General features: G+C 44.1%; 2 protein-coding genes across 2 annotated transcripts in view; one reads left to right on the plus strand and one right to left on the minus strand.

Moving 5' to 3' along the window:
- Nucleotides 1-18,759, minus strand: part of mindy3 (MINDY lysine 48 deubiquitinase 3) — a 31,875-nt gene extending 13,116 nt beyond the window's left edge. Inside the window, exons 1-11 of the mRNA XM_036538091.1 lie at nucleotides 18,456-18,759; nucleotides 17,711-18,010; nucleotides 17,400-17,479; nucleotides 16,544-16,604; nucleotides 15,637-15,816; nucleotides 14,824-14,875; nucleotides 13,986-14,100; nucleotides 12,976-13,049; nucleotides 12,717-12,796; nucleotides 11,110-11,180; nucleotides 8,794-8,874 (exon numbers count right to left, since the gene is read on the minus strand). Coding sequence (XP_036393984.1) covers nucleotides 8,794-8,874; nucleotides 11,110-11,180; nucleotides 12,717-12,796; nucleotides 12,976-13,049; nucleotides 13,986-14,100; nucleotides 14,824-14,875; nucleotides 15,637-15,816; nucleotides 16,544-16,604; nucleotides 17,400-17,479; nucleotides 17,711-17,804 — 888 coding nt within the window. The 5' untranslated portion in view covers nucleotides 17,805-18,010; nucleotides 18,456-18,759. The remainder of the gene's footprint in view (nucleotides 1-8,793; nucleotides 8,875-11,109; nucleotides 11,181-12,716; nucleotides 12,797-12,975; nucleotides 13,050-13,985; nucleotides 14,101-14,823; nucleotides 14,876-15,636; nucleotides 15,817-16,543; nucleotides 16,605-17,399; nucleotides 17,480-17,710; nucleotides 18,011-18,455) is intronic.
- A 946-nt stretch (nucleotides 18,760-19,705) lies between these two features.
- The window catches only part of si:dkey-12j5.1 (probable assembly chaperone of rpl4), a 117,667-nt gene continuing 112,547 nt past the window's right edge, over nucleotides 19,706-24,825 (plus strand). Inside the window, exons 1-6 of the mRNA XM_036537857.1 lie at nucleotides 19,706-19,848; nucleotides 20,321-20,430; nucleotides 20,529-20,675; nucleotides 22,684-22,833; nucleotides 23,502-23,608; nucleotides 24,605-24,728. Coding sequence (XP_036393750.1) covers nucleotides 19,782-19,848; nucleotides 20,321-20,430; nucleotides 20,529-20,675; nucleotides 22,684-22,833; nucleotides 23,502-23,608; nucleotides 24,605-24,728 — 705 coding nt within the window. The 5' untranslated portion in view covers nucleotides 19,706-19,781. The remainder of the gene's footprint in view (nucleotides 19,849-20,320; nucleotides 20,431-20,528; nucleotides 20,676-22,683; nucleotides 22,834-23,501; nucleotides 23,609-24,604; nucleotides 24,729-24,825) is intronic.

Here is a 24,825-nt window from a genome sequence, read left to right on the forward strand (position 1 = left end):
GGAGTGAGAGCGGACGGGAGCAAAGAGCATTTCATTTGGGACTCGCTCCCAAGCATCTACGAGTGGATGTTTATCATTAGGTCGCGCCTCAACCGCAGAGCTGTTTACACAAACGGCAAATAGCACTTATGGCCAAACACTGTTATTTAAAAACAACATCTCTGGCTAGTATCTAACATTTTGTCAGTTACAGCTATCAACTATGCATGTTTTACATATCAGCCATGGTATCCAACATTTGTCAACTGAAAGCTTTTGTGGTTGTTGTTCAGCTATACAGATTTATCATATCAAACAGATCAGCATGCTACTAGCAATATTTCACCACACAAAGTCATGTTATGAATGTGCCAAGAAAATGTACTATGGTGTACGTTAGAATGAACCCAAGTGATGTCATGACGGTGTACACTTTTATGTTCTATTAAAACTTGTAACATGGAAATAATAATGGTACACCAAAGGATATTTTCCCAGTCTCACCTCTGAGTCAACCACTCAAGTAAATGCCCCCCTAGCAAATCCAACTACAGAATACAGAACTACAATCTCCGAGCAAATTCCACTTTTTGTCTTCATTACCTCAGCTGCCACCACTAAAAACAAACCTCCTAAGCAACATTTCACCTCAGTGAAGTGTGCCAGTCAACGAAACTGAGACACCATCGCCACAGAGTTTCCAGGTGTGAGTGCACACAGGTCCAGAGGGTGACGGAGAGGGGAGTGGTTCCGGGACACAGCTGAGAGCTTGATTTGAGGGAGGAACAGGGACCGTGGGAAGGGTCATGAAGCTTCCTTCTTTCATCTTCCTATAACTCTCTTCCAATGGGACACGCAGGATGAAACAAAGAGAGGGAACGTCAAGTAATGGCTTGGGATGTGGCCCATCCCTGACAGCCAGGTAATGCATCAGAGCACGCGAGGGAAAAGGTACCACCTAGGGGGATATAGAGGATGGCCCTGCACTGTAACTTGGCAACATCATTCCGCACCAATCGGAACCTACAGCTCTCAATCACTCTGTTTCATTCTCTTAACAACTGACAACTTCATTCAACTAAAGAATCCCCACACAACAGCCCTGCAGAGAAGGGAGACAAAACAAGAATTTCCCGGCCACAGGCGACAAAGACAACGCTGCCAACCTGTAATCTCCAAAGAGGAGAACCCACTAATCTGGCAAGCAGGCCTGGCGAGGAGGGAGAACTGAAGTGCAGGCGAATCGAGGTCAAATAAAATTCGTCTGCGCTTGCCCGGAGCGCGACAGACTGCAAGTCACGGCGCACCTAATCACCGGGAAGCGCATGACAAACATGTTTTTCCCTTTATCTGGAGTTTTATTAAAGACTTGGCGCGATAATTTTCGCTCTGTTTGCAAAACATGCCATGTTTGAAAGCATGAGAGAGTTTGTTATTGAAATGAAACAACATTCTCCGCGCGGGGGTCAGGCGGTGCATCTCTGTTTATTGCCCTTGTCCCGGCTGTTTGCTTTTCCTGGAGAAGAAGGCCGCACTTCCTAAATAAAAGGAGGCCCACGCATTACTTCTTCTCCTTCTTCGTGTAAACGCACACGTTGTTGCATTTACTTGCCCTTTACTAGTCTTTAAAGGACAAACAAATAAAGCGAGACAAACAGGACCAGGCGACCCACTTTCATCGGGAATTTAATTCGTTTATCACTGTGGAATCAGGAGGAAAGGGGGAGAGCTTTTTATCAGGAATTTCGTTTGTCAGCGTAAGATCTGGACAGCCAGCTTATCTGGGGTAGATCGCATGCTAATGTGATCTTCCATTAGGATCCGTGAGTGAAACGTAACATCTATGCAAAGGGGGGACAGTTACGAAAATAGAAATCTCAAACATGATGATGAATTTGCCTGCATCACCACTTCTGACATCACGGGGCACATGGCGTTCTTCCATGAGAAAAGACAACCCAAGTACAAGCGCATGGTTGGACATAGAGGGCATTTACAAAACTGACAAGTTAGGGTCTGTTTATTTGCTGTGCTCATGGTACATGAAAGTAAATACTTTCCTGCGATGCACTTTCGTATGCTTATCGATCTTTTACCAGAAAAGTTAATCACAGGCTCCAGTTAGATATTACATAGCAAACTGTAATGTGCCATTAATATCTTCAGAAAATGGTTCTTTACGCCCTTAATACAGTCTTCCTCCACTGGTCAGAAGAATGGATTCTTCTTCAGCTTGTTTTTAAAATGCAGAATCTGGCTTGAGCTGCATCCCCCAAAACAAGCTTTGAGAGAACTGCCAGTCTCCGTACAAGGAGATTTAAAAGCTATCCTTCAATCTAGAAAGTACCAGCACAGACCATTTTCGATGACCACTCGAGTAAAGCATTTGACAAATGCAGCACACTGTGTTCTGTGAGCCAGACCACTGGCTGCACGCCTTCCAGCAACTACAGGAGCAGAACCAATCGCATGGCTCCCAAAATCCTTGTTTTCAGAGCCTTTGTCAGTCAGGATAGAAGTTATTTAAAGGTCTTGTATGAGAAGGCAAATACCTAAGCTAGAAATACACCGTCCAACTCACAGACCAAAAAAAGGGAAACTTACCGATGTATCGAATGCCTTTGTGATGATAACTTCGCTAAGTGCGTGCAAAAGTTGGAACCATTTGCAGCAGAGCTAATCTGAGTACCTAAGCATTCTAAAAATCAAGCAAAATTTAGTAAGACTGTTTCTTGGAAAAAAAAAAGGCACGAATGTTCCAGTTTCATGGAGTTTACATAGCCGCACTGGAACAACATCAAAATGTAGGATTAAAAATTTTGGCAAGTAACAAAATTGTGCAGAAGGGGGAAAACTGGCCCAAGGGGTTACTCAGCAGCCTGTAATAGAGGCTTGCGGTGCTTACCCTTAAAAGGTTATGTGCTTGTGAATCTGAGAATAACCCTTCCTTTTCTACCTGGCCTCTCTCCTGTTCTCAAAAAAGCTCTTCCAACTTAACACTAATGTCCACAACACACAATGGCATACATTTGGTCACATTCACAACGTCATGGGTGACATTAACAGTATCATCTTTAATAATACCTCCACTAAAGGTGTTTGGTTTGAGCTGCAGCAGATGCAATCTCATGCTTTTGTTTGGGTAAATGCTTGCACGCGTTTACCAAAATCTGATTTTGCCCTTATCTATTTTGAAAGCGAGACCGCCTTTTTTCCCTGCAACACCAGCATGAAAGGCTGGGGTCACCTCGAAACAACCAATGGAAACTCATGCACAAAAGTCAAAAGAGACACGCAGCACTGCACGGAAGCCGTCCTTAGAGGACACACCTAGGAAAGGTGAAAGCACTACACTTAAACAGTTCTTTCAGACTCAAAAGCATTAATGGCTTGGAATAAAAAAAAAAAAAAGAAAATACATTCACCTACATGGTTCCAACAAGACTGCTTTTTGAAACCATTGCCTCATGTAATATGGATGTGGTTCTAGCTTGGAATAAACGAGGGTAGGATTTAAGCACGGCACAGCCCCGGGATCGGCTCTCGGCGGAACGCCGCGGGACTTAACCTCTGGCGGGTCCAGCCGAGCACCAGGCTCTCCGAGCTTGAGCAAATCCGAACAATTTGGAGATAGCAATCTGAGGGATTTATACCTCGCATCACAAAACCAGATGATTCCCGTTTCCTGAAACCCGGTATCCTTATTGTCCTGGGACACAGGAGCCCTGCTTCCACATGACCGAGTCAGCGGCGGTTTATCACTGCGAGTACAAGAGCTGATCTGCCTGATCCTCTTTTGTGCCGAAACGTTAAACCCCATCTTAAGTACCAGCGGGTAACCCGAGAGGGACCTGCGGTTCATTTGCTGGACACGGCCACTTCGGTGTCGGCGTCCTTTTACTTTGCGCTCTCATGTCTGCCCTTTGTTAACAAAGTAGCTTCATAGTGGTGCGCGACAATGCACAGACAGAGAACCAAAGAGGCATTGTTACCTTTTAAGAGAGATGTGTGCTACGTGACCATGTGATACGGGGCCTGCAGAGCCGTGCAGCGGCGTTACTGCCGTGACAAAGGCAGGGCGCAGCCAGCTCCTGGGGCGTTGCATGGCCGGGAAGCAGGGCCGCCCTGGATGATTAACGATGTGTGAGGGCTCGGTGCGTTTTGGAGAGTCTCTCTGATAGGCAGCTCCCGAGTTAATGCATCTCTCCTGCCCACAGGAGGGGTCTTTTTCAGAACAGACAGAAGATGCGCTGTGTTAAGCCGTGCCCCAGAGACGCCGGACCGGATCCAGGAGAATGAAAATATCAAGCCCTCCTACCCCTCCTTCCCAGCCTGTTAGAATCGCAAAGGTCAGGTCTGACAAAAATCTATTAATGGATATTACTTTACACACCGGTTCCACCCCAGTGCAGCCCATTTGCCATGGTTTATCTGCACTTCGCTGACTGACATATGCTTTTTCTATGGAGCTTTCCAAATGCATTGTGCCAGCTTCAACCCCCCCCCCCCCCATTCTTCTACGTGACTTGAAATGGAAGCCTGCTGCAGATTACATCTATCCAACTATTATTAATTCCAAATTTTTACCGCTTTGTGCTCTTTAAGAGGAGAGAGGTTTGTGCCACACAGAGTGCATGCGAGACTCAGGGTGTCACTGAGAAGAGAGGCGAGACCTCCACGATAGGACGAGGCTTCCGAGGCAGAGGAGGCACAGGGTCCGAGATTCCCTCCTTGTAAATTACCTGACCGTGAACGCTACTGCAAACAAGAGCGCTCCCTTGGCGGGACAGCCGTTTTCCCCATCAGGGGTGACGGGCTTCCTAAACCGCTCCGGCTCCCCCCTCCCACCTAATGTTCCTACCTGAAAACCAAGCTAGCCCATCCTGAGACGGGACGAGGGTCCCTGGGCGAGACCATGGAAAATAAAGGCCCCGCGGCCCTGAGTGGCGCAGAAGGCAGGGATGTGAAGCTCATCATTTCCCAGCACTTCAAAAAGGGCTCCGTTCGGGACTGGGGCCGGGCCGGGCCTGGCGAGCCAACCAGGAAGAAACCCGACTCAGGGCCTGGGGTCTCATCACGTCCTCCGACGCATCCATCTTGTTCCCTTTTGTCCCGCAGCTGTCACACCACCTCTTAAGTTTTTGTGCAAACAACGAGCCGCTGGTTGCACCGACATGATATTTGATTACCGACCATTGTCCGGGTCTATGGTTACTGTTTTGTTAAGGGGATGTAAAGTGACTATCCATTACCTCCTCCCTCCGGGGTGGGTACCTATGACAGTCCCCATACACTTTTGGGAGGATGCTTTCTTGTTGTGCTTTGTGTAATCAAATCAGATACACCAGAGGGCTAATCCTATCAACGTGTCTGAAAGCAAAGGCGCAGGAATGGACCGTGAATGAAGCACAAAGGGGAGCGAGTCCGCTGAGATCCCCCATCACCTTTTCAGTGAGGACAAATACACGACTTGTTGAGAAAACATTTGAAATGTGCAGAGTGTGGGTTTCTATAGCCAGGTATATGTCCAAGTATGAGGACGAACCAGTGCAAATATCAACAGGCACCAATCAATCAGAAAACAGAAATGAAAACACATCCATGGGAAAAATTTGCACTGCTCTTTAACAACACATCCATAGTTACTAAGTGAGAACAGCAAGTACTAAGAGAACAAAAACTGCAACCAAACAGAACAGGATTGGTTTTTGTATCTCACATAAGCAGGCAACTACATGTGGTTAGGTCACAATTTTACTCACTATTTACCACTGTATTTGTGTTTTGTATTTTCCAAGTAACTGGCAAGATAGCTAATTATTAACCTTGAAAGCTTGATAGTTGCCATCTATGACTACTGAAATTACTGTTTGTCTTACACGTAAACACCCACACAAACAAAATGTGTGTATGGGGTTGTTTCAATTACAGATACGGTACATGAACACACTGATTTGAAACAAAAACCCACTGCTGGTTTGAAAAAAGGCCAAAGTTCCAGGCCTCAATACTGATGGAACAAACAAAACTGATTTCATACAAAAAAAGTCTTGAGCAAACCATGCAGTCATAAAATGCAAGGCCACCGAGTATCTAGCTGGACCATTCTCACGAGGAACTAAACAGATAATAGAGATGGATGAGTTCATGAATACACTGTTCTCCAATTTGAAGGACTGACCTGAAAATATGTTGAGTTATGGTCAGTGTTTCAGCACACAACTATGTGGTCATTTCGAACAGTTTACAGAAATTGTCACACTTAAGGGGAAAATGAAGCATTAACCACTTCAGTTCTGGTGTTAAAACAAGCCTGTCTTGGCTTTCACCAGGTGCAGAGTATTTACATTGCCTGGGGGCACGATATACGACACCGCGGGCGGGAAAATGGTGATTATAGCGGACTGAAACATGTTGCGTAAGCATGTCGAGCCCCGTTGGTTAAAAATCCCAAAATAAAGCTTGCATAATGTGCTCATATTTCATGCAGTTTTAACTTTACAGTACAAAAAAGAACAAAAAAATACAAATATTAATGACAATATTAAAATGTCATTGATTTTTAACAATGAACGATTGCCATTGACTGCACTCTGAATTTTGGGTTGGTGAAGACAACGTCATTTACTTTGTGGGGCTGGTTTAACAGCTAAGGCAATCTCCAGCAGGAAAGCTGAACCAGATGGGAGACTAGCGGATCAGTTTCCCAAAAGGAAATAATTTTGTTGCTCACCTGAGGGCATGTACAATGAAATTTTCAGCGCTTGCATCAAAAAACCACAAATATTAACCTTAATCAGTATCATATTTTAGAGCTACGGAGAATGTGTTGAGGTTATTAGGCTGAGGGGTCTGCTTCATTGAGAGAGGCATTTCTGATATGTCTGGAATTGGGGTCACTGTTAAGACCCCGACGATTTCTCATTATTCTGAAAAGGGGGCAGTCTGGTGACACACTTTTCAAAGGGCAAGGACAACCTGCAACATGGGCACAGTTATGAACCGATGTCTGTGTGGAAAAACTAGAGGTTGGCTCAGAGGACACGCATTTAATTAACCAAGCAGAGACAGAAATACGAGTATAAAGGCAGTCTACATTCTTCAACATACAAAGGATTGGTGCTGTATAATGAAGTACCCACTTAAAATGCAATTACAAAAAACATTGTGCTATTTTAAGATCAAATGTCTCCGGACTTAAGTCACAAGCTCCTTGATAAACAGCGCAGCAGGGTTGTAATCTATTATCGCCACAATGAGGTTCCAACAGCATCTGAATAGGATGAAATCCTCCTGCATTGTGGTCAGCTGTGTGCTTTGGCTCACAAGCATGTGACCGTATGTATTTTTTGTGCTTTGTACACATCTTTTCTGTTTTAGGGCTAATTTCTCACCCAATTTTAGCTTAAACTAATGTAAAACGCTCAGTAACTCACATAAAAACCAACACTTCAGTCAATGTGTCTCTGAAAGGCAAGGCCGAGCGGCAAGGCACGGGGATTGAATTTCGCTCCCAGGTAACTCAGCATCTGCTGCCGGTCACACATCAATGCTTTTGCCGCAAAGGAAAAAAAGCAGATCGTGTCAAATCGTATGTATTTTTTTTTTCTTGCCTGCTCTCAGGTGGAGCTTGAAAGGCCGGGCCCGTGCGACAAATAACGTCGGACCTGTGCATTCATCTCAGAGCAAGGGAGCAGTTCACGGCCAGGTCGCTTTGAGGTGTGTTGCTTTTTTTCCAGGGAAGGGATTGGCATGCCGACATTCAGCTGCTCCATATCATGGGATCGGAACATATAAGGCGAGGAGGGAGACTGCGGAACTATAATCTGCGACAGGTCTCCCGTGATTCATTCTGCAGCTTGGCCGCAGGGCGTCCGGGCTTTCGCGTGGAAAGCGTCCCCGTGTTTGAAATACGTCTGACGATTTAATTACGGGGCCCGAAGCAGCGGCCCGAGAGCCTTACACTCCGCAGAGCAGTGTAAACTCGGGCTTTCGGCGACCGCTGGCTCACGTCACTTTCTGCCACAGCCAATATGTCGCCCGCTTTGCCCTCAGTCACGGGATACTCGGGGAGGTGGCTGCTGTTTTGTTCTAGTGTCAGCTGCTCTGCTGCGTGCAGCTTTCCCACTGCGCCCGGCACACAGGAACCATTTCTCAGATAAGAAAAGCGAGTCATTACCAAACTAATCCGTTTTAATGTTTCCGAATGATTAATGTGCGCTGTCGGTGTTGTTTTCCTCCAGGTGGTAATTTTTTGAAAAACTATCATCTCTCAGATCCCCGGGGGGCAAAGGGAAATAATTTCAAATTGTATGCAAGAGGAGGAGAAAAAAAAATGGAGAGCTCGAGAATTCGAAACAACGCTCGCGCCTGCCACAGTATCTGCCCGCTGAGTGACGAAGAGAAAGGGCACAATGGATGTTTCGGGTTTTCACACGCCTTTTACTGGTGGGGCAACAACAGAGCCTTTCTCAGACGCTGCCATTACGTAACGTGCCCTTTTTTACACGGAACGCGGAATACGCGCCACGCACCACGCCGTGCCAAAACGAACAACCGCTCCCCGCCACGGCTCCGCCGCGCCAGGCTGCCTTATAAGTCCATGGTGCCTGTTCCTACCCCTTCTGCCTCTTTCTGAAGCAAGGCAGCTTTAAAAAGTCAGTATTAAATCTGTAAAAGAAAAAAAAAAAAACAAAACATTCTTGAGAGTGCGCTGCAAAAAAAAAAAAAAAAAAAAAGAGAGAGAGAATCTGACCTAGAGTCTGACTGACTGGTTTGCATTACAAAGACAGGAGTTGCAGAAGGCGAACTTACCTTGGCAAAAAACACAGAGAGATGCGTCTCGCTGCCAAGTATCCAAATAGGGAACTTTGGAGACTTGAGAAATGCTCCGACCTGGAAAGACACAGAGAGCGTAGCGGGGCTTCATACCAGCGGAGCAGAAATGAAATATGGCCTCAAATGAAAAGCACAGGAAGAAAAGGCAGAACAAGACTTATGTATCAGTTGCTAATTAAACCCTGGAAGCTATTCAAAAACAAACCCAGAGGGGAGTCATAAAGTTGCATAGATTACGCATAAAAGGAGAAACTGCTGATTTTTTTGTCTTAAAAAGCAATATATTGGCTTTTATTAAAGCGTATGTGGGCGGGGGAAGCCTTGTCCACTTTCATCTTTAAGGATTATCTGAAATTACTCTTATTGACCAAAATGACCTCATGTGGGTTTGATAAGACAAATCTCACTCACAAGACATCATGACATCAAAAATCAATTAATCGAGACAGTTGTTTTAGATTTATTAAAAAGATTTATTTATACTTGCAAAATATACAGCATCCTCTCTTTCCCCACCATATGATTAAGTAGTATTGGCTGCCATTATCTACTGGATTCCTCATTCTGGATACAGCATCTCACAAACAGCCAAAACACAAAGGTTTAAAGAACAGACTCAAGAACGGACTTAAGCACTCAGATAAAACTTAAGCCCCGTGACACCCTCTTCAGACAGACACCACGTTCTGCCAAATAAACAGCTCCCTGGCCTCTCATACTCCATGTGGTCAAATTCTATTATTCACAATGGCCCAGTTGTCAGTATCTGAGAGTGCCTGCACACAAAGGTTCACCTCATTAAGGTTAAGCAAAGTGGGGGGCTTGATTCAGGTGTAGCTGAACAGCCTTAGCGTCAGTGGGTTGGACAGTGACATTGGGACAATTCAAGGGGCAGAAATGACAGGCGGGCCTGAGCTTTAGTGGGAAGATTGAGACGTTGCTGTCTAATAGTGGGTGCTCAAATGCCTGCCACGGCATACCACGGCCATCTCCATTTCCTTTCATTCTCTCTCCGTCAGTCTCCGACACACACACACACACACACACACGAAACAGCCCTACCCCCCAGTGAACCGTGCTATCTAAACACACCCCCCTAGGTTCCACAGCTAGGCTGCCTTCGCCGAAACCTCCTGACGAAAATAAACATGTCAAAGCGATCCTGCAGAAAGAAATAAAGAAAAAAAAAGATTCTATTACAACTACTATACGTCTAGATCGGACCTGCATTATTTCCCCCTCTATACAGTTCCCTTCCATGCGAGGGGGCCTAGGAACATTGTTATGCGCAACTATGTCCCGTTTCTTTGAATCACGTCGTTCCAGGGGGCGGCAAGAACAACACCGAGGCCCATCCAAGGAAGTCAAACAGTGCAGACCGTTAAACTTCAGAGGGTTCCTTCTCAGGATGGAAGTGGTCCCCGCTGGACCGGCCCTCCACTTCCCTTATATGTTTCTTCAAACGCTGCGAGAGCGCTGGCCGGCCCTGCCATGGCTCGTTTGGTCTCAGTGCCGGCGGTTTGAGCGCCACGCTACATTCCAGCCAGCTATTTTTCACACCGCGGTGTTCACAGCGCAGCACGGCGGGGTTCGCGAACAGCGGCCTCGTCCGCGAGCCCTGGAAAGCAGCGGGATTCTGGCGGGGGTGTCCGCGCGGTAAAACTTCTGCGGCTCCTAATTGTTTAATGGCGCAGAGGCGCCGTCATGCGATTAACGGTGATTCACGGCTTTGGCGAGGGGACTCCTGCGCTAATTTCTTTGCTGTTCACAAGCTGTTAGTACTCTGTACTGCTGTTAGACTTTCATACTCGACACAAGAACCGTGTTCTGATTCTTCGTTGGACCAACAAAATAAATTCACTAATTCACACAGTGTTGGAACTTGTGCAGAAAGGTTGCACAAATTTGAAATGACTCAGCACTCCGAGACTCCAAACAACACCGCACAGACAGCTAAAAGTGCTTATAAATGCTATTATATTAATCTGGCTTCCCCCTTCACGGCTGTGATATTTTTATGAACGTGTTTATTTTCACGTAATACATTCAGCAGAAGTTCTAATCATGAGTGACTTGCAATGTGTATCAAGTGTATCAATGTGTGTATCAATAGGAAGATAACTGCCAGTAAGGCAGAACCTGAGCATCAAGTTAAAACAAAAGGCACCAAAACACAATCATGTAGCCACAATTGTTTCAGCATACAAAATAAGCCTTACGATAACCCTTACGAGCAACACACAACCATTCATCTGCAGATGAGGGCCCTGACGAGTATGCAAGAATTCCTACCTTGCAGTAGCGCAGAGACTCCATCAGGGTTAGAAAGCCCACAGTTGCCTGGTCATGGATACCGTGCAACTCTGAAAGACAACGGGAAACTGCTCTTTAAAACAACCTCAAAATAACAGTCAACTCTCTGTGACTGCATATGGCATAACCGCACACTCCATTTTACCGCAAATCATGCACCCGGTCCCACTGACTTCAGTTACTCCTGTTACATGCATATTCCAGGTTAGTGCACAATGTCACGACATCAGACGTGCATATGAACTTTATCTAAAGTTGAGTGTACGAAACAGAACCTGCACTGTGTGTAGTGGGATATATGATGCACATGAAAAAGATGTTTTTTTTTTCCCACTAGCAGCCTTCATTCACTTAGGCAGAATCAACCAGTAGCAGTAAGGTGATTGACAAGCGATGACTGGCTGAACTAAGCTCTTTAAAAGAGAGCGCAGGCCATTATCTTAGACAAACATAGCATTCCGGCCCATTCATCCGTGGACGTCACTCGCTTGCTGGAGGTTTGAATCAGCAGACAGGACGAAACACCCCTTTTGGAAATGCTTAATGCTGAATGCTGAATCAGGTCAATGAAGTAAATTATTCCAACAGCCATTGAAAGGCTGCTGAAAGAGACCAGAGCCAACAGCCATGGGTACAGCCAAAAAAGAAATCACTAACTCTACAAAAAGCATCAACAATGGAATCAGAACCACTTACAAGCAATCATTAACTAATCAAAAGTGTCTTTTCTCCCGGATTGGCTTGACTGCGAGGAATGATGAACTGGGTTAGTTTGCCAAGTGTCCATAAAATCGCTAGCGGTCCGTAAAACACAACTTATCGTAACTGTCTGCAAATCTGTGAATCTCGAAGGCTGCCTGGAAATTTGGACAGGAGTGAAGGAAGCATAGGCTCGTGCGATCATGTATGCACTCACCGAGTCTGGTAACCTAAAATAAATCTCTGAGTATTTCTGAGCTCCTGTCCAAATTACTGATAGATTACCGGCTTCATAACGTGGAGACCACTTTTTTCTTTATGTCTGGTGTGTGTGCATGCAAATAAGTAAATTCAGAGACTGTGTCCCCAGTTATTTGGCTCTCAAGAAATAGCCAAATAAAACAATACAGGAACAGATCGGGGTCATATGACTCCATTCTTTCAAGCTTGCAAAGACCCTCGGTGTATGAATATGACCAAGACAAGTCAGTGTGCATAAAGTGTTTGAAATAGAAAGTAATTTTGTTTGATTATTTTGTTATTTTTATTCCGTTTGTGAAAAATCATGACTTTTCTTCAATTTATTAGAACAAAACTACTAAGTTTCCAACCATGATTCCTTGACTCAGTGTTGAAATTTTATGCAATAACAGTTTCACACTGCCACCATGTGGCCAAGTAAATAACAGAACCGTCGGTGAGGGTCTCAGTGTAATGAATATGTGCTCCATATTTGCAGAAAACAGGTCAACACAAGTTTTGCATAATTCTGGGGAAAAAAAATCTTTTCAGTTTCATAATAGCAAATAAAACAAGACAATTAGTAACAGCAGAGATGTAGACAGCGCTCATTTTTGTTTTCTCCATTGACATTTTAAAAAACTTACTCATTCCAGAGCATTCCCTGTCCCCGTCCCATACATTGGACACCGCGTGGCCTGTCATTAGTAGGTTGATCAGGCTCTGGCTGCAATGAGAGGATAAAAGCTTTCAGAGACACGCTCCACTCGCCTTTGCCAATGTGGTCATATGAGGGAGAGGGTGTGTGCGTGAAAACTGCAAGGGCAAATCCAATGCCACACCGCTTTCCGTCTTTTTTAAATTTCAAATCAACATTCAACGAAAATAAACCCCGAACTGGCCTACCTTCCATGGCCGTAGACCGGGTCGATCAAGGGCTCAGAAGTGTCTTCAATCTCATTCTTTATATTTTCTATACCCTGTGGAACAGGAAATGGGAGGAAAGCTCTTATCAGTGTTTGAACTGTGAGGATCATCAACAGTTGGGTTTCCAAGGACGATTCAAAACCATAGCAGATTCACAGGTGAATATTTCCATGTTTGTTTAGAAACTTTCGCTAAAGCGCAACTTTAGTTTAGAAAGCCTGGGTGGGAAATGTCACTTGACTTGGAGGAGGCTGACTCCAGCAGCACAACCTAATGAAGGCAGATTACACACTGCCCTGGCGCTTCCTGGAGGTAAGGCTGTATCCCCTCCACATACAGTCTGCCTTTGTGGAAATCAATCTCCTGATTTACACAGGAAACTGGATGGCACACACTTCTGCTCCAGTGGAAATTAACATATTGGAGAGCTTACAAGGACAAGGAAATCTCCTTGAGATCGCAAGGAAGCACAGAGCCATTATATATATTCTACACAGGAACCCTACCTCTGAGGAGTAGGGTATTAGTGGGATTGCCACAGGTGATTTTCTTCTGACACAAGCTCATATGTTCATGTTTAGTTTGCCATTTGTTTTGAAACACTCAAAATGTATTTTTTGTTGCAGAACAACCGTGTCAACAAAAATTGCTAAAAACAATGACTTGCACTAAGCGAAAAAGAGCAAAATAAAAAAGATAAAACTGCCCAGTGTAGATAAGAGCTAAAAATGACAGATAAGACACTCATACCCCCCCCCCCCCTCTCTCTCTCTCTCTCACACACACACACACACACACACACACACTCTAAGTTACGAAGCAGACCCGCACAGGTACTGCATTCGCAGGTCTGTTCAGGGTCCTGGGCTAGCCGTGACCCGTCTAATGCCAGAGAACACACAGGGCCCTGTTTGCGTGATGTACTGCAGGACCTCCCCTGATCCTTCTGAAGGGCTAAAGACATTGGCCAGACGATGCTCTCTGCCTACCTTTGTCAGTATGACAGAGTAAAGGAAAAGCAGGACTCCGAACTGGTTCCTCCATGTGTCATACAGGGCCAGCACTGCCTCCTTTAGCTCCCCAGCCGTCTCCAGTGTCCTCTTGCTGGAAAATAAAAAGCATGCGTCTATACCCTTCCATTAAAGAATGGAATGCTCTTTTGGCCTATAACAACTCCTTAAGGTTAACCCTTTATTCAAAAAAAATGTGGTGGGTAGTTGCATACTCTACATTATTGCATAGTATGCAAGTGGTCCTGTTTATATCTCCCTGACTTTACCTACTTTTGTTAAGTGCATACTCCAGTTAAATGAACAATGTTACTATAGACCTGGCCATATGGAATTACCAGAAGTCAACTGTAAGTAACTGGGTGAGTTAGAGTCTAGATGCAGCAGCTAAAATTTCACTGGGACCTGAATTATTAAAAAAAACACATTGTACAAAGTCCTAACAAAATATCACACCGCAGGTAAAAATGATTGTTCATCACAGCATATGATGCTGTGTGATGATTTAGATGCTGTGTGAGAATATCACAGTCTATTATTATCCAGGAAGATAAATGGTCTTCACACTGCTGGTGCAGAGGCCCACTAGGGATTAAAACCCATGACCCTTACGTCCACTGTGCAGTGCTCCAAATGTTACAGCACTCCCAAGTTACTATAACACAAGCTATTACGTACTGTACAACACACATCATAGCCATGCTATTAATAAACTGAGGTGCAGCGCATGAACCCGAAAATGAATTACAGTCCCTGTCAAAAGAAATCAATATCCAGGCAAAATGTGATATTAGGAGAGAGAAGGGTGTCAACTTACTGAATTATGGTGTGAAATCTTTCAAAGCCAATCTCCTCTGCAGCAAGAGCAGCTAAGCACAAAGAAACATGCCTCAGCGAACATGCCCATTATCAACACACACACTGTGACATCAGATAGAAGACCTATGGCACATACATAACGCTGGAGACTAAATAATCTCACACACCACATGCTTTTATAAGCACTGAATATTGCTGATGAGTTAAACGCATTCAGAAGAACCACAATTTCACTTGAGTGAAAGGATGATTACAGCATGAGTATATGAAACCCTTGCCCATCGGTGTATTTGCCATTTGCGGGTTTAAATATTCACACCAGGCAGCACTCCTTCATCCTGGCATCCCTTTCTGTTTCTGGGTCACATAGCACCATACCAACATATAAACTGTTACATTTGCTGGACGTACTGTATGAGTTTGTAGCCTTAGTACATGAATGTATATACTAATCACTTGTTTTGCTACATGTAAGCTGAAAACATGGTTGTTTTGTGTAGGAAACAAACCTATGTGGGTGAGTCTTTATTAATGTCACAACTAGAGCATATCACCCGCAAATGGAGAGGCTCTCCAGTACTCATGTATTATGTGACTCAATTTAACTGCACACACCAGCACTCTGTTAGTTTAAACAGCTCATTACCTCAGATTAAAGGCAGTCAGTGCTTTTCATTAGTGAATAACTACTTTACTGCAAGTTTAACTGCACTGCAAGCAGGCTGGAGATTTTCTGTGGGAGCACAAAGAAGACTCCTGACAAATAAACCCTTTCTGCTGGATTCTGGCAAGGACCAAAGCTTTATCTTACAGGGCTGTTGGTCCTCTGTTGACTGACTCGACTCTGGGTGGCCGTCGGGGATGTCAGAGTTCTCTTCCAAAACTTTTCCCTTTGGCCAAGTGACTAAGCAGTACGACTTGGATTTGTTGAAGCAGGCGGTTTCCAAAATTTCCGCAAGAGTGTAACACAGTACAGCTTTCTGCTCGTCATCTGTGGAGAGAGGCGAAGGACACAAGAGCACCTCATTTGTCGATGTCAGCTTCACTCAACTTATTACACTGCAATAACATCATACAGAGGAAGCCTGTGGATAATTCCATTCAGACCAATGCGTGAAGTGTCAGGGCAACTGCAGGGTCACTGTGTGAAAAAGGACTGGCTTTTGAAAGGACCTCTTGAATTTTCTTTAAAATTGACACAATTTATGGTGGAGATTTGAACAGAGGCTACATATCAAATGTATATCATTATGTTCAAAGCCAGTTAATTGAAAATGTTTTTTTTTTTGCTTTTTTATGCATACCTAGGCATCCTTTAAGATATTGTCATTTAACTCTACACAGGATGCAGTCAAAATCATCATACTGAAGGGCTGTTTAAAGCACTAAACACATTTTGACCTTTTATGTTTGTTAGATAAGCACAAAATGACAAAAAAGACTAATTAAATTTCAAGAACTGTTTACTACATGAATTAAAATTTCCTTTTCAACTATCCACATTCAAAATGCATGAACCATCTATCAAAAATGTCACTGCGAGAGTCACGCAAAAGTGGCCCTCGTTACACAGGAATGACCCTGCCCATGAAAAATTTCCAGAAACTCAATTGAAAACAGGAGAATGGAGTAGAGGCCTTAATATTGCAAACAGAAACTGGGTAAAAAACAAATGTGTTGCAGCAGAAATACACGACCTCTGTGGTCAGTACACCCACCAGAAATATCTCGCCAGTTGGACCTCTCACAATTAAACAAGACATTCTTCAGAAGGAAGGCCTAGAAAAGAGAAACACTTGGTATACTTAGTGCCTTGTTTTGGTTAGTATTCTTAATCTCCTTTTATGCTGGAACCTTCTTAATGCTTAAAAGAGTATAAAGGATTAACTTTTATGCACACATTATTGACCTGCTTAGGAGACACTTATCCAGGGTGACTTTCTAAGCTTACAACTGTAAGCAAAGGCTACACATTGCACAACCCATTCATACAGCTGTTTTTTTCCAGGGAGCAGCTGAGGATAAGTAACTCAGGTCAGATATTGTCCACACTGTGACAACTGCTTTATACCATATAGTGCTCAAAATGAGACACAAACCGTTTTTCGCCAAGCTTATAAAATTGGTGTCTATTCTATAAAGTCTTCTAAGTTTCTGTTCCTCTGGACAGAATATTTTAAACAGTACAGGCTACTGTAAATCCATTCCTTTAAGTTGCACTATTTTATAGTTAATTCATAGTGCACAGTATCTCAATATACTGATAATATACAGCAATCGTGACGCAAAAGCTAAAATTTGGCCAGTATAATGCAACATATGAGAACCAACGTTATCCTCTTAAGCTGTCAAAACACTTACTGGACTCCCCGTCACATAACTGTAATAAAGCATTCGTTCAAGAATGAGATCTGTACTGAACGTATGAACGCCACGGAGTATTAAGAATAACAAAAACAACTTTATAGAAGCTTAACAAGTGTGTTTGTAGGGTCTTTAAGGTATCACATTGCCAGTTGTATAACTGTTCAACTGCTCCGCTCATGGTGGTCACTTACAAAACATAAAACCAACCTGAACAGGTGCGATCACAGCGCAAGGGCCCCCTTCAAACTGCTCCAGCGCAGTGCGCTCCGTCTCACTGAAGACAAACCCTTCAACAAGAATGAGTTATCAGCGGTTGTGCTATAAAACGAAGAAAATGCTGCCGTTTGATACAATTTTGTCACAGTTGCTGTAGGAGATCGGTTCTCCACCAAAAATGCGGGTTTACTTTCAATGGTTCGTAAAACATAGTTACGCATTTATCTCACAGTTACATAACTTGACTCGGAACCGCGCACGGAAAGGGGGGGGGGGGGGGTGTTCACTACGAGACTCGGTACCTTGCGTCCATCTCCTGAAGAGAGAGTCCGTCATGCCGCTGCTAGTCTGTCTTCCCCACACCAGTTCGACCACTTCTTTGTTGAGCTCGGACATTTCAGCTCCCGTTTATCCGGCCCTTGTTACGGAGCAGCTAAAGTGGATTTAATAAGCGGTGCATGCACACCGAGAACCCCGTGAGGGTCCAATCCAGACGTACTTAGCTAGCACCTTAGTTCAAGATTGGCGATCAGCCTCCTTCCACGTCCCGGCAAGCTCGGTGGCATTTGCCACAGTGGTGGCTGGCGGCAAAAGTAGATCACCTAAAACACCGAAAAACAGTCATTTGCTGGACGCGGCAGACACTAATATTTAAGATTTAGTTTTGCTAGCTACCTGATGTCTTAATACTAATTTCTGATTTCACCGTATATGTAGCTAGCTAGACTTGTATCCACATCCAGCCTCCTCTACCTAGATAGCTAGCCAACTGCTAGCTTGATAGTTAGCTAAGTTACAGGAGGTCAGCATCTATGACTTTGCGATTTTTGAGTGAGCCAGCGAGCTTACTGATATGACAGAACAAACGGCTAGCTAGCTAATGAATTAGCTTGTCCACTGAGGTATCTTAGCTAGCTAACAGTTGATTGGACTCTGGAGCAGGCCGCCTACAGCCAATGTCCAGCTAGCTACTTAGCTAACGTCATATATCTAGATTGCAGCTAACCTAGCCAAAGATTAAAGATGAACCAATTTAGGTACTGTTACCTCATACGACGTCCGAGGGTCCGAAAATGCTTACAACGAAACAAAAAAGAGAAACATCAAATGGGTACGGTCGACAGCTTGTTTGCTAAGCAGCTAGCTAGTCCAAAGGAGATCCTCTTTGCTCCTTAGCTACAACCGATCTTTATCGCCTCACGTTTCCGTTGGTATTCCAATAAACCAAGATATCGGCAATATACATTCAGTTTCGTTTCTAGGCTACTAGCAGTCGTATTTGGTTTCCAATGCAATGGGGATGCGCTGTAGTCCAATGTGTACTTATTAGGTATTACTGATTCAAATTACTATTCACTTCCCCACTCATTCTATTTACTACAACTCTTACAAATGTGGGCTAAACGTAAATGTAGATAGAGGATTGGTCCAAATCCAGAATTTTCCCCATACGTCACACATTCAGGAGTCCCCAAAGGGTGCGCTGCAGTTTACCATTGGTCTATTTAAGACATCAATCACGCACGTTGCTATCACAACCGCTCTTCCCGCCTTCCTGACCCGGTACGTCACTCGCGGTTACGATACCAATGATAAAACGTTTCCTAAAATATTGCTTTCTAGAAAATTATTACAGCCAGTAGTAAGGCAACACAGGACTTGACTTTAGTTTTTTTTTTTGTCGGAATGCATTAAGCATACAGGCTCAGTGTTATGTCATTTTTTCATCATGAATTTAAATGTAATTGAAACTGTTTTCACTTTATCACTGCCCATCACTTACCCCTTTGAATCACTGATTTTTTTCAGACTGGCATTTAACATAATTATTTATGCCATCGCATTTTGTACCTATTTCTGTACTCCCTTTTCTTTTTTTCTTCTTTTTATCATTATTATTATTATTATGATGTGATCTATATCATTTATATAAAATTTTATCAGGGCTGTACTTGCAAGCTGTTAACCTTTGATGTGTATGCCATCGAAATCACGCCGCTTTGTCTCACTTTCCGTGTGTGTTGTGTTACAGTAATCTAACTGTGGTGCTGTCTCCTGCAATATTTGTTGCTGCCCTTGTGAAACAAACGTCTGTTTTAGAGTAGGGTTGTTTGCTAGTTCTTTATTAATTCATTAATGTCGTATACTAATTCTAACGTTTAATTATTTGTTGAGCCTGAAGTGCACGTACCTCTGCTTAGAAAACAGTGAGATTAATATCAATCACCACAGGAAAAACGCGATGACAGCTTTGTGATGTTTGTCCTCTACTGCATCCCGTACAAGGAACAGAAGAACACGCGTATGCGAGTGGACACTCACAGGAGGTCTTAAGTCATCTTGAAGACTACTGACATCTATAAAGTAGCTACAATGGGAGGACAGGCTAAGAGTAAAAAGAAAAACAAGCCTAGAAGGAAAGAGCGACACTCAAACGGAGGTTTGTCACAATTAACAGTAGCTGTCGGCATGTGTTTATGTTTGCCATGTGACGGAACTCGACTAGCTAGCTACCTAGCGGCTCAGCCGGTTAGCTAACCAGCAACACGCACCTTGGCACATTATTATGCTGTGATGTTAACACGTATGAGTTTAACCTCGCCAACCACACAGCAGTATACGTTTGTAGCGTTGTGATAGTAGGTTACTTACCGACTCACGAATTGTGCATTTTGGCATGTGTGAGGTAGGTAGCTGGTTCTCTGCCTAGCTAGCAAGTTAGTATATATAGTGCAGCATGAGTATAACATAGTAGCTAACTCAGGGGTAGCATAGCTACATATAGCGTTATATTATCGTCAGCTGATGCAACTGTGATCAATTTAGCATTCCAGATTTTTAACAGTGCCAGATTCTTACCCGTGACCTAATGTACATCAAAGACGAACACACCTGTTTGATTTTTCCCTAAGACTCCGGGCTGAGAAACTTGTCCGCTCAAGAGAGGATGAAACTGAAGATGCAAGAGAAAGCCAAGAAGAAAACTGCTGAAAAGTACACCGCAGAACAGTTACTGGAAAAGGTAAAAAAAAAAAACAAACCAAAACAAAAAACTTTCATCTGAGTAATGTTTTAAAAAGCGCAAAAGTACTGTCATAAAATTATACGTTTTTTTTCTAGACTGAAGAGTGCATGGATAACTTCAACTTTGAAATGGCCCAGCTGTTCTGTCAACGTGCTTTGGACATCGAACCCACAAATCTTAAGATCCTAGACATGCTGGGAAACATTTGTGCAGAGCTTGGAAATGTGGATAAGGCCAAAGAAATATCCTTTTTTTTTACAGCTGAATTCACTTCAGTTACAGTGACAGACATATAAATAATTAGAAGTTTACATGACGCTGGGTTAATAATCCCAAAGATTTTAATTGTGTTTACATGCAGTTGTTGGTATTGAAATATCAGAGATTTATGTACGCCTTCTCCATGTACATACACCATCCTTCCAGACATCATATGGTACAGGTAGTAATGACTGCCTCTGTGTGTCATAGAAGGCACACTAGTCCTCCACTCCTCCTTTTGAATTTGTAACCTCTGTTAGTGAAGGGGTCTTGTCCTTGCCCTAATTCTGAATTCCAGTTTGTCCCAAAGTTCTGTTGGGCTCTGGTTGATGGCTCTGTGCTGGCTACTGCAGTGCTCTGATGATTCTCTTTAAACCACAGTCAGATCCATTTTCCTGCAATCACATGGAGCGTTTCATGACCACTGATAGCATAGCGTGTGTCTGTGCGTGTGTATGCATGTGTGTATATATAACAGAGGAGGTGCTTATTCCAGCGGTTTCCCAATTTTCATCTTGTGATCCAGACCCAGGGCTGTTCATTATCAGTACTTATTTATTTATTGCTAATATTATTGCTGAGTGAAGTAATAATGAATTATAATTGACTGTATGCATATGTGTCTTGTTGCCACAGTAACTGCCTAACAGTTGCAGTTCTATTCCCTGACCAATGTGCTGTATGCCAACGTTTGCCAGTTGACCACATCCGTTTAGTGTGAACAGACATTCCTGATGAGAAAACATTAAAGTTAGATTTTTTTTTTTTTTTTTTTACCAGAAAAGGTTCTCACAAGGGCAAACGTTTGTTGATTTTCATTTGAAGTGGAAACAGCTGAGTTCAAAGGTAGTCGTTTTTGGATTTGTTTCAAAACTGAACAAGATGCCAGCAGACATTTGGGCCCAGACAGAAATTCTGCAAACCACCCGTGACCTCACCTCTACAGGCTGTATGTAGTTTGCAAGGGGTAGAAAGAGGTTGGAGAGACCCAGAACATTTTCAGACTCTCTGGTGTATGCTCTGATAAGTCAGAGCTGCACTTTATGCACCTAAAGAAGTGCTTCTTTCCAAAATTACACATTTGTGAGACTGTCTCCCCCCTTAACAGCCTTCAGTGAAACCAGGGGACCATTTATTGAATATGGTATCAATAATTGCTTATCTTGGATGTACTGCTTTGAGAAATATAGGGTCTCACTTCTTTAGGTTGACCACTTAACAACAGCAGGCAGAACTGTTCAAGCACCATGACAGATGTATGATGTGATGGCGTGAATACGGGCTACATCAAGTAACGTGATTGTGGCGCTACTGTGACATGCTTATTTTACGTGTAACGGCAGCATTGCAAATTGATCTGTGATCAGGATGACCGGTGTGCTGCCATTGAAATTCTGCCGCAGGCTCTTCTTGATTGGCTGGCTGAGAAAAGCTTTGACTTGAAAACTCCCTGCAGCGATTGGACACCAAATCTTGTTTTGTGCTGTCAGAATACAGAAATATAGCCTACATTTCCACAGCCCACAACGCGCCAAGGGGCTCTTTTTAAATGCAGCCATATCTGGAACAAACTTGAGTTTATTGCAGATATGATCCAAATATTACTCCAGAAAGTGCTGTCTTGGATCACATGTCTAGTCCTGTTATAGTTTCACCTTCTTGCATTACGTTATTGTCATTTTAGCAAACATTCTTATCGAGAGCAACTTACATAGGGTACAGTTTTATCCATTTATACAGCTGTATATATACACTGAGGTGATTGTGGGTTAAGTACCTTGCCCAAGGGTACAGCAGCAGTTTCCCAGGGGGGGACTGAACCAGCAAACAAACAAAGCCCTGCTCCTTACCTCTACGCCACACTGCCGCCCGCGTCATACGTCACGAGTGTTTTAAGTTTTAGGTGTGGAATGCCAAGAGTGAGCATGCCGGGTTAGTGCTGTTACGAGTGCTGTGAAATGTGTGGCATCTCCTTGACGCTGCTTTTAAGCATTCCTGAAAGCAGTGGAGCTGAGCCCGGAGGAGGGCCACAGCAAGTACATGTACCTGGGTCAGATCCACACCGGCATGGAGGCAGTGCAGTACTTCACCAAGGGCATTGAGGTCATGCTCAACACGCTGGAGGAAAGCACGCAATCGGTGAGTCTGCTGAGCCGTGGGCGCGCCCGTGATGCGCCAGCCTAGAACATAGCTATTTTTTGCCGCCTTGTATTTGCTTGAGAGCTTGTCCTGCAAATTAAATGGCAGCTACTGTTGGAAAAAGTGTTCTGCTTCATCAGTAAAATATCATCATCGAAAATAAATCCTCACACACAGATTTGTTTGTTGTACCGCAATCCAGGAGCAAATAACCCAGTGCATGTGGTTTCTAAAGCTGTATATATCAAGGGGTTCCCTTCACATTTGCTTTTTCATTGATGAGGTTGATGATGCAGTTTTTTAGATCGCCCCAAGGGGGCAGTGTAGCCTAAATAAAAGGTATTTAAGATTTTGTAATGTGCAGGTACTGTGGATGCTCAAATTGCCCATATAAACTCTAAAACCCGAAACAAATACCGGGTACTACAGACAGATAATTCAGCAGTGTAGCGATGGTTCTGAATGAGCGGGTGATTCACCGTCGGCCGTGCCGAGAGCCGATCTTAAACATGGCAGCTGCGGCCTGCGGACTCGGCCGAAGGCTGCTCCAAAGAATTCAATTCGTAATTGAATTCTGCTGAGAGTTGGGAGTCCGAGGGCAGGCCGGCTGTCATCGGGGGGGGGGGGGGACACGACATTTGCGTAACGACCGTGTTGCTCATCTCCAGGCCGCTGGGGCTGCAGCTGCTCTCCCGGACAGCGACCCGGCGGTGACAGCGAAGGACGTGTCTGTGGCCTTCTGCTCGGTGGCGGAGATATTCTTCACTGACCTCTGGTAACCGCCCTCGCCGTCCTCTGCTTGCCACATAAATATTTATTCTCCTCAACCTGGAACCAAAAAAAAGAAGAGAGCAGATGCACTCTGGCTGCGGCAACAAAACTCTCACAGGAAGCGAGGAAGGAGAGTGATGAAAAGGGCTGTGGAGCATCTTAGAACTTTGGCAGGTTGCGTCTGCTTGTTATTCAAGTCGAAGGTTTTGGGGCCAAAAAGATTTGGGGATTTTCATAATTGTAGGTTTTTCGGTATTTTTGTTGTTTATAAATTCGCAGGTTTAGTCACCCAAAAATGATAGCAGCTGCGCTCTGAAATTGTGTTTTATTTTATTTCTTTATTTTATTTAAAAAAAAATAAATCGTAACAGCAGAGGCCAGAACAAAGCTTGGCTCAGCATGTTGGCCAGGACCCGCTGGTCTGCTGGGTTTTTGTCGGGCTCACTGCTGTTGTGCGATGTGGAGTGCTAAAACGAAGCAGCTTGAATAGGTGAAGTGCAACATTCCTGTGAAGTGCTGTGTTGCATCTTGGGAAAAGCGACTAAAAATGACTACAATTAAAACTGGAGTGGCACTCGGCAGGGTGCCTGCCTCAGCCACACTTAGCAGTTGTTGTCACGGACTAAAATCCAGTTATTTCCTCCTTTTCTGAAAGGTAATTTTCACTAAGATTCACAGAGATCCTTCCAGAACTTTTACAGCTACCTGCTTCACAGACAAATAGATGAACTGACATATCAGTAGTCACGTACTCTCCCAGATCTAGCGTTGTTGATGGTGACAACACACTATATCTCTGAGATATTGATGATATAAAACGGCATTAAAAATCTGCATTTTAGGTTTATTTCTTTCAACCACCATCATGAACAAACCATTGTCTTTGGACTATTTATGTTTGAAATATGATAGACATTCCACCATGTGAGTTTAAAATAGACGAAGCTGAAAGTGTCTTGCTGTTGGTGTCTGATGTTTGATACCGACCCCCCCACATTAGCATGGAGGAGGGAGCAGCTGACAAATGCAAGGAGGCCATCGAGAGAGCTCTACAGTACGACCCCGACAACCCAGAGGCCCTGCAGCTGATGGCCAGCTACCTCTTCAGCACCGACAGCCCTCAGGTGAGAACGCCCGGCCGCCTCCGCCGTGGAACCCGGGTGCGAATCGCTGCGTGCCCGCGCCGCGGGGCCGCTTCCACAGGCGCGACCCGCTAGCGAT

Source organism: Megalops cyprinoides, chromosome 10 (genome assembly GCF_013368585.1).
Source record: "Megalops cyprinoides isolate fMegCyp1 chromosome 10, fMegCyp1.pri, whole genome shotgun sequence".
Taxonomy (NCBI): Eukaryota; Metazoa; Chordata; class Actinopteri; order Elopiformes; family Megalopidae; genus Megalops; species Megalops cyprinoides.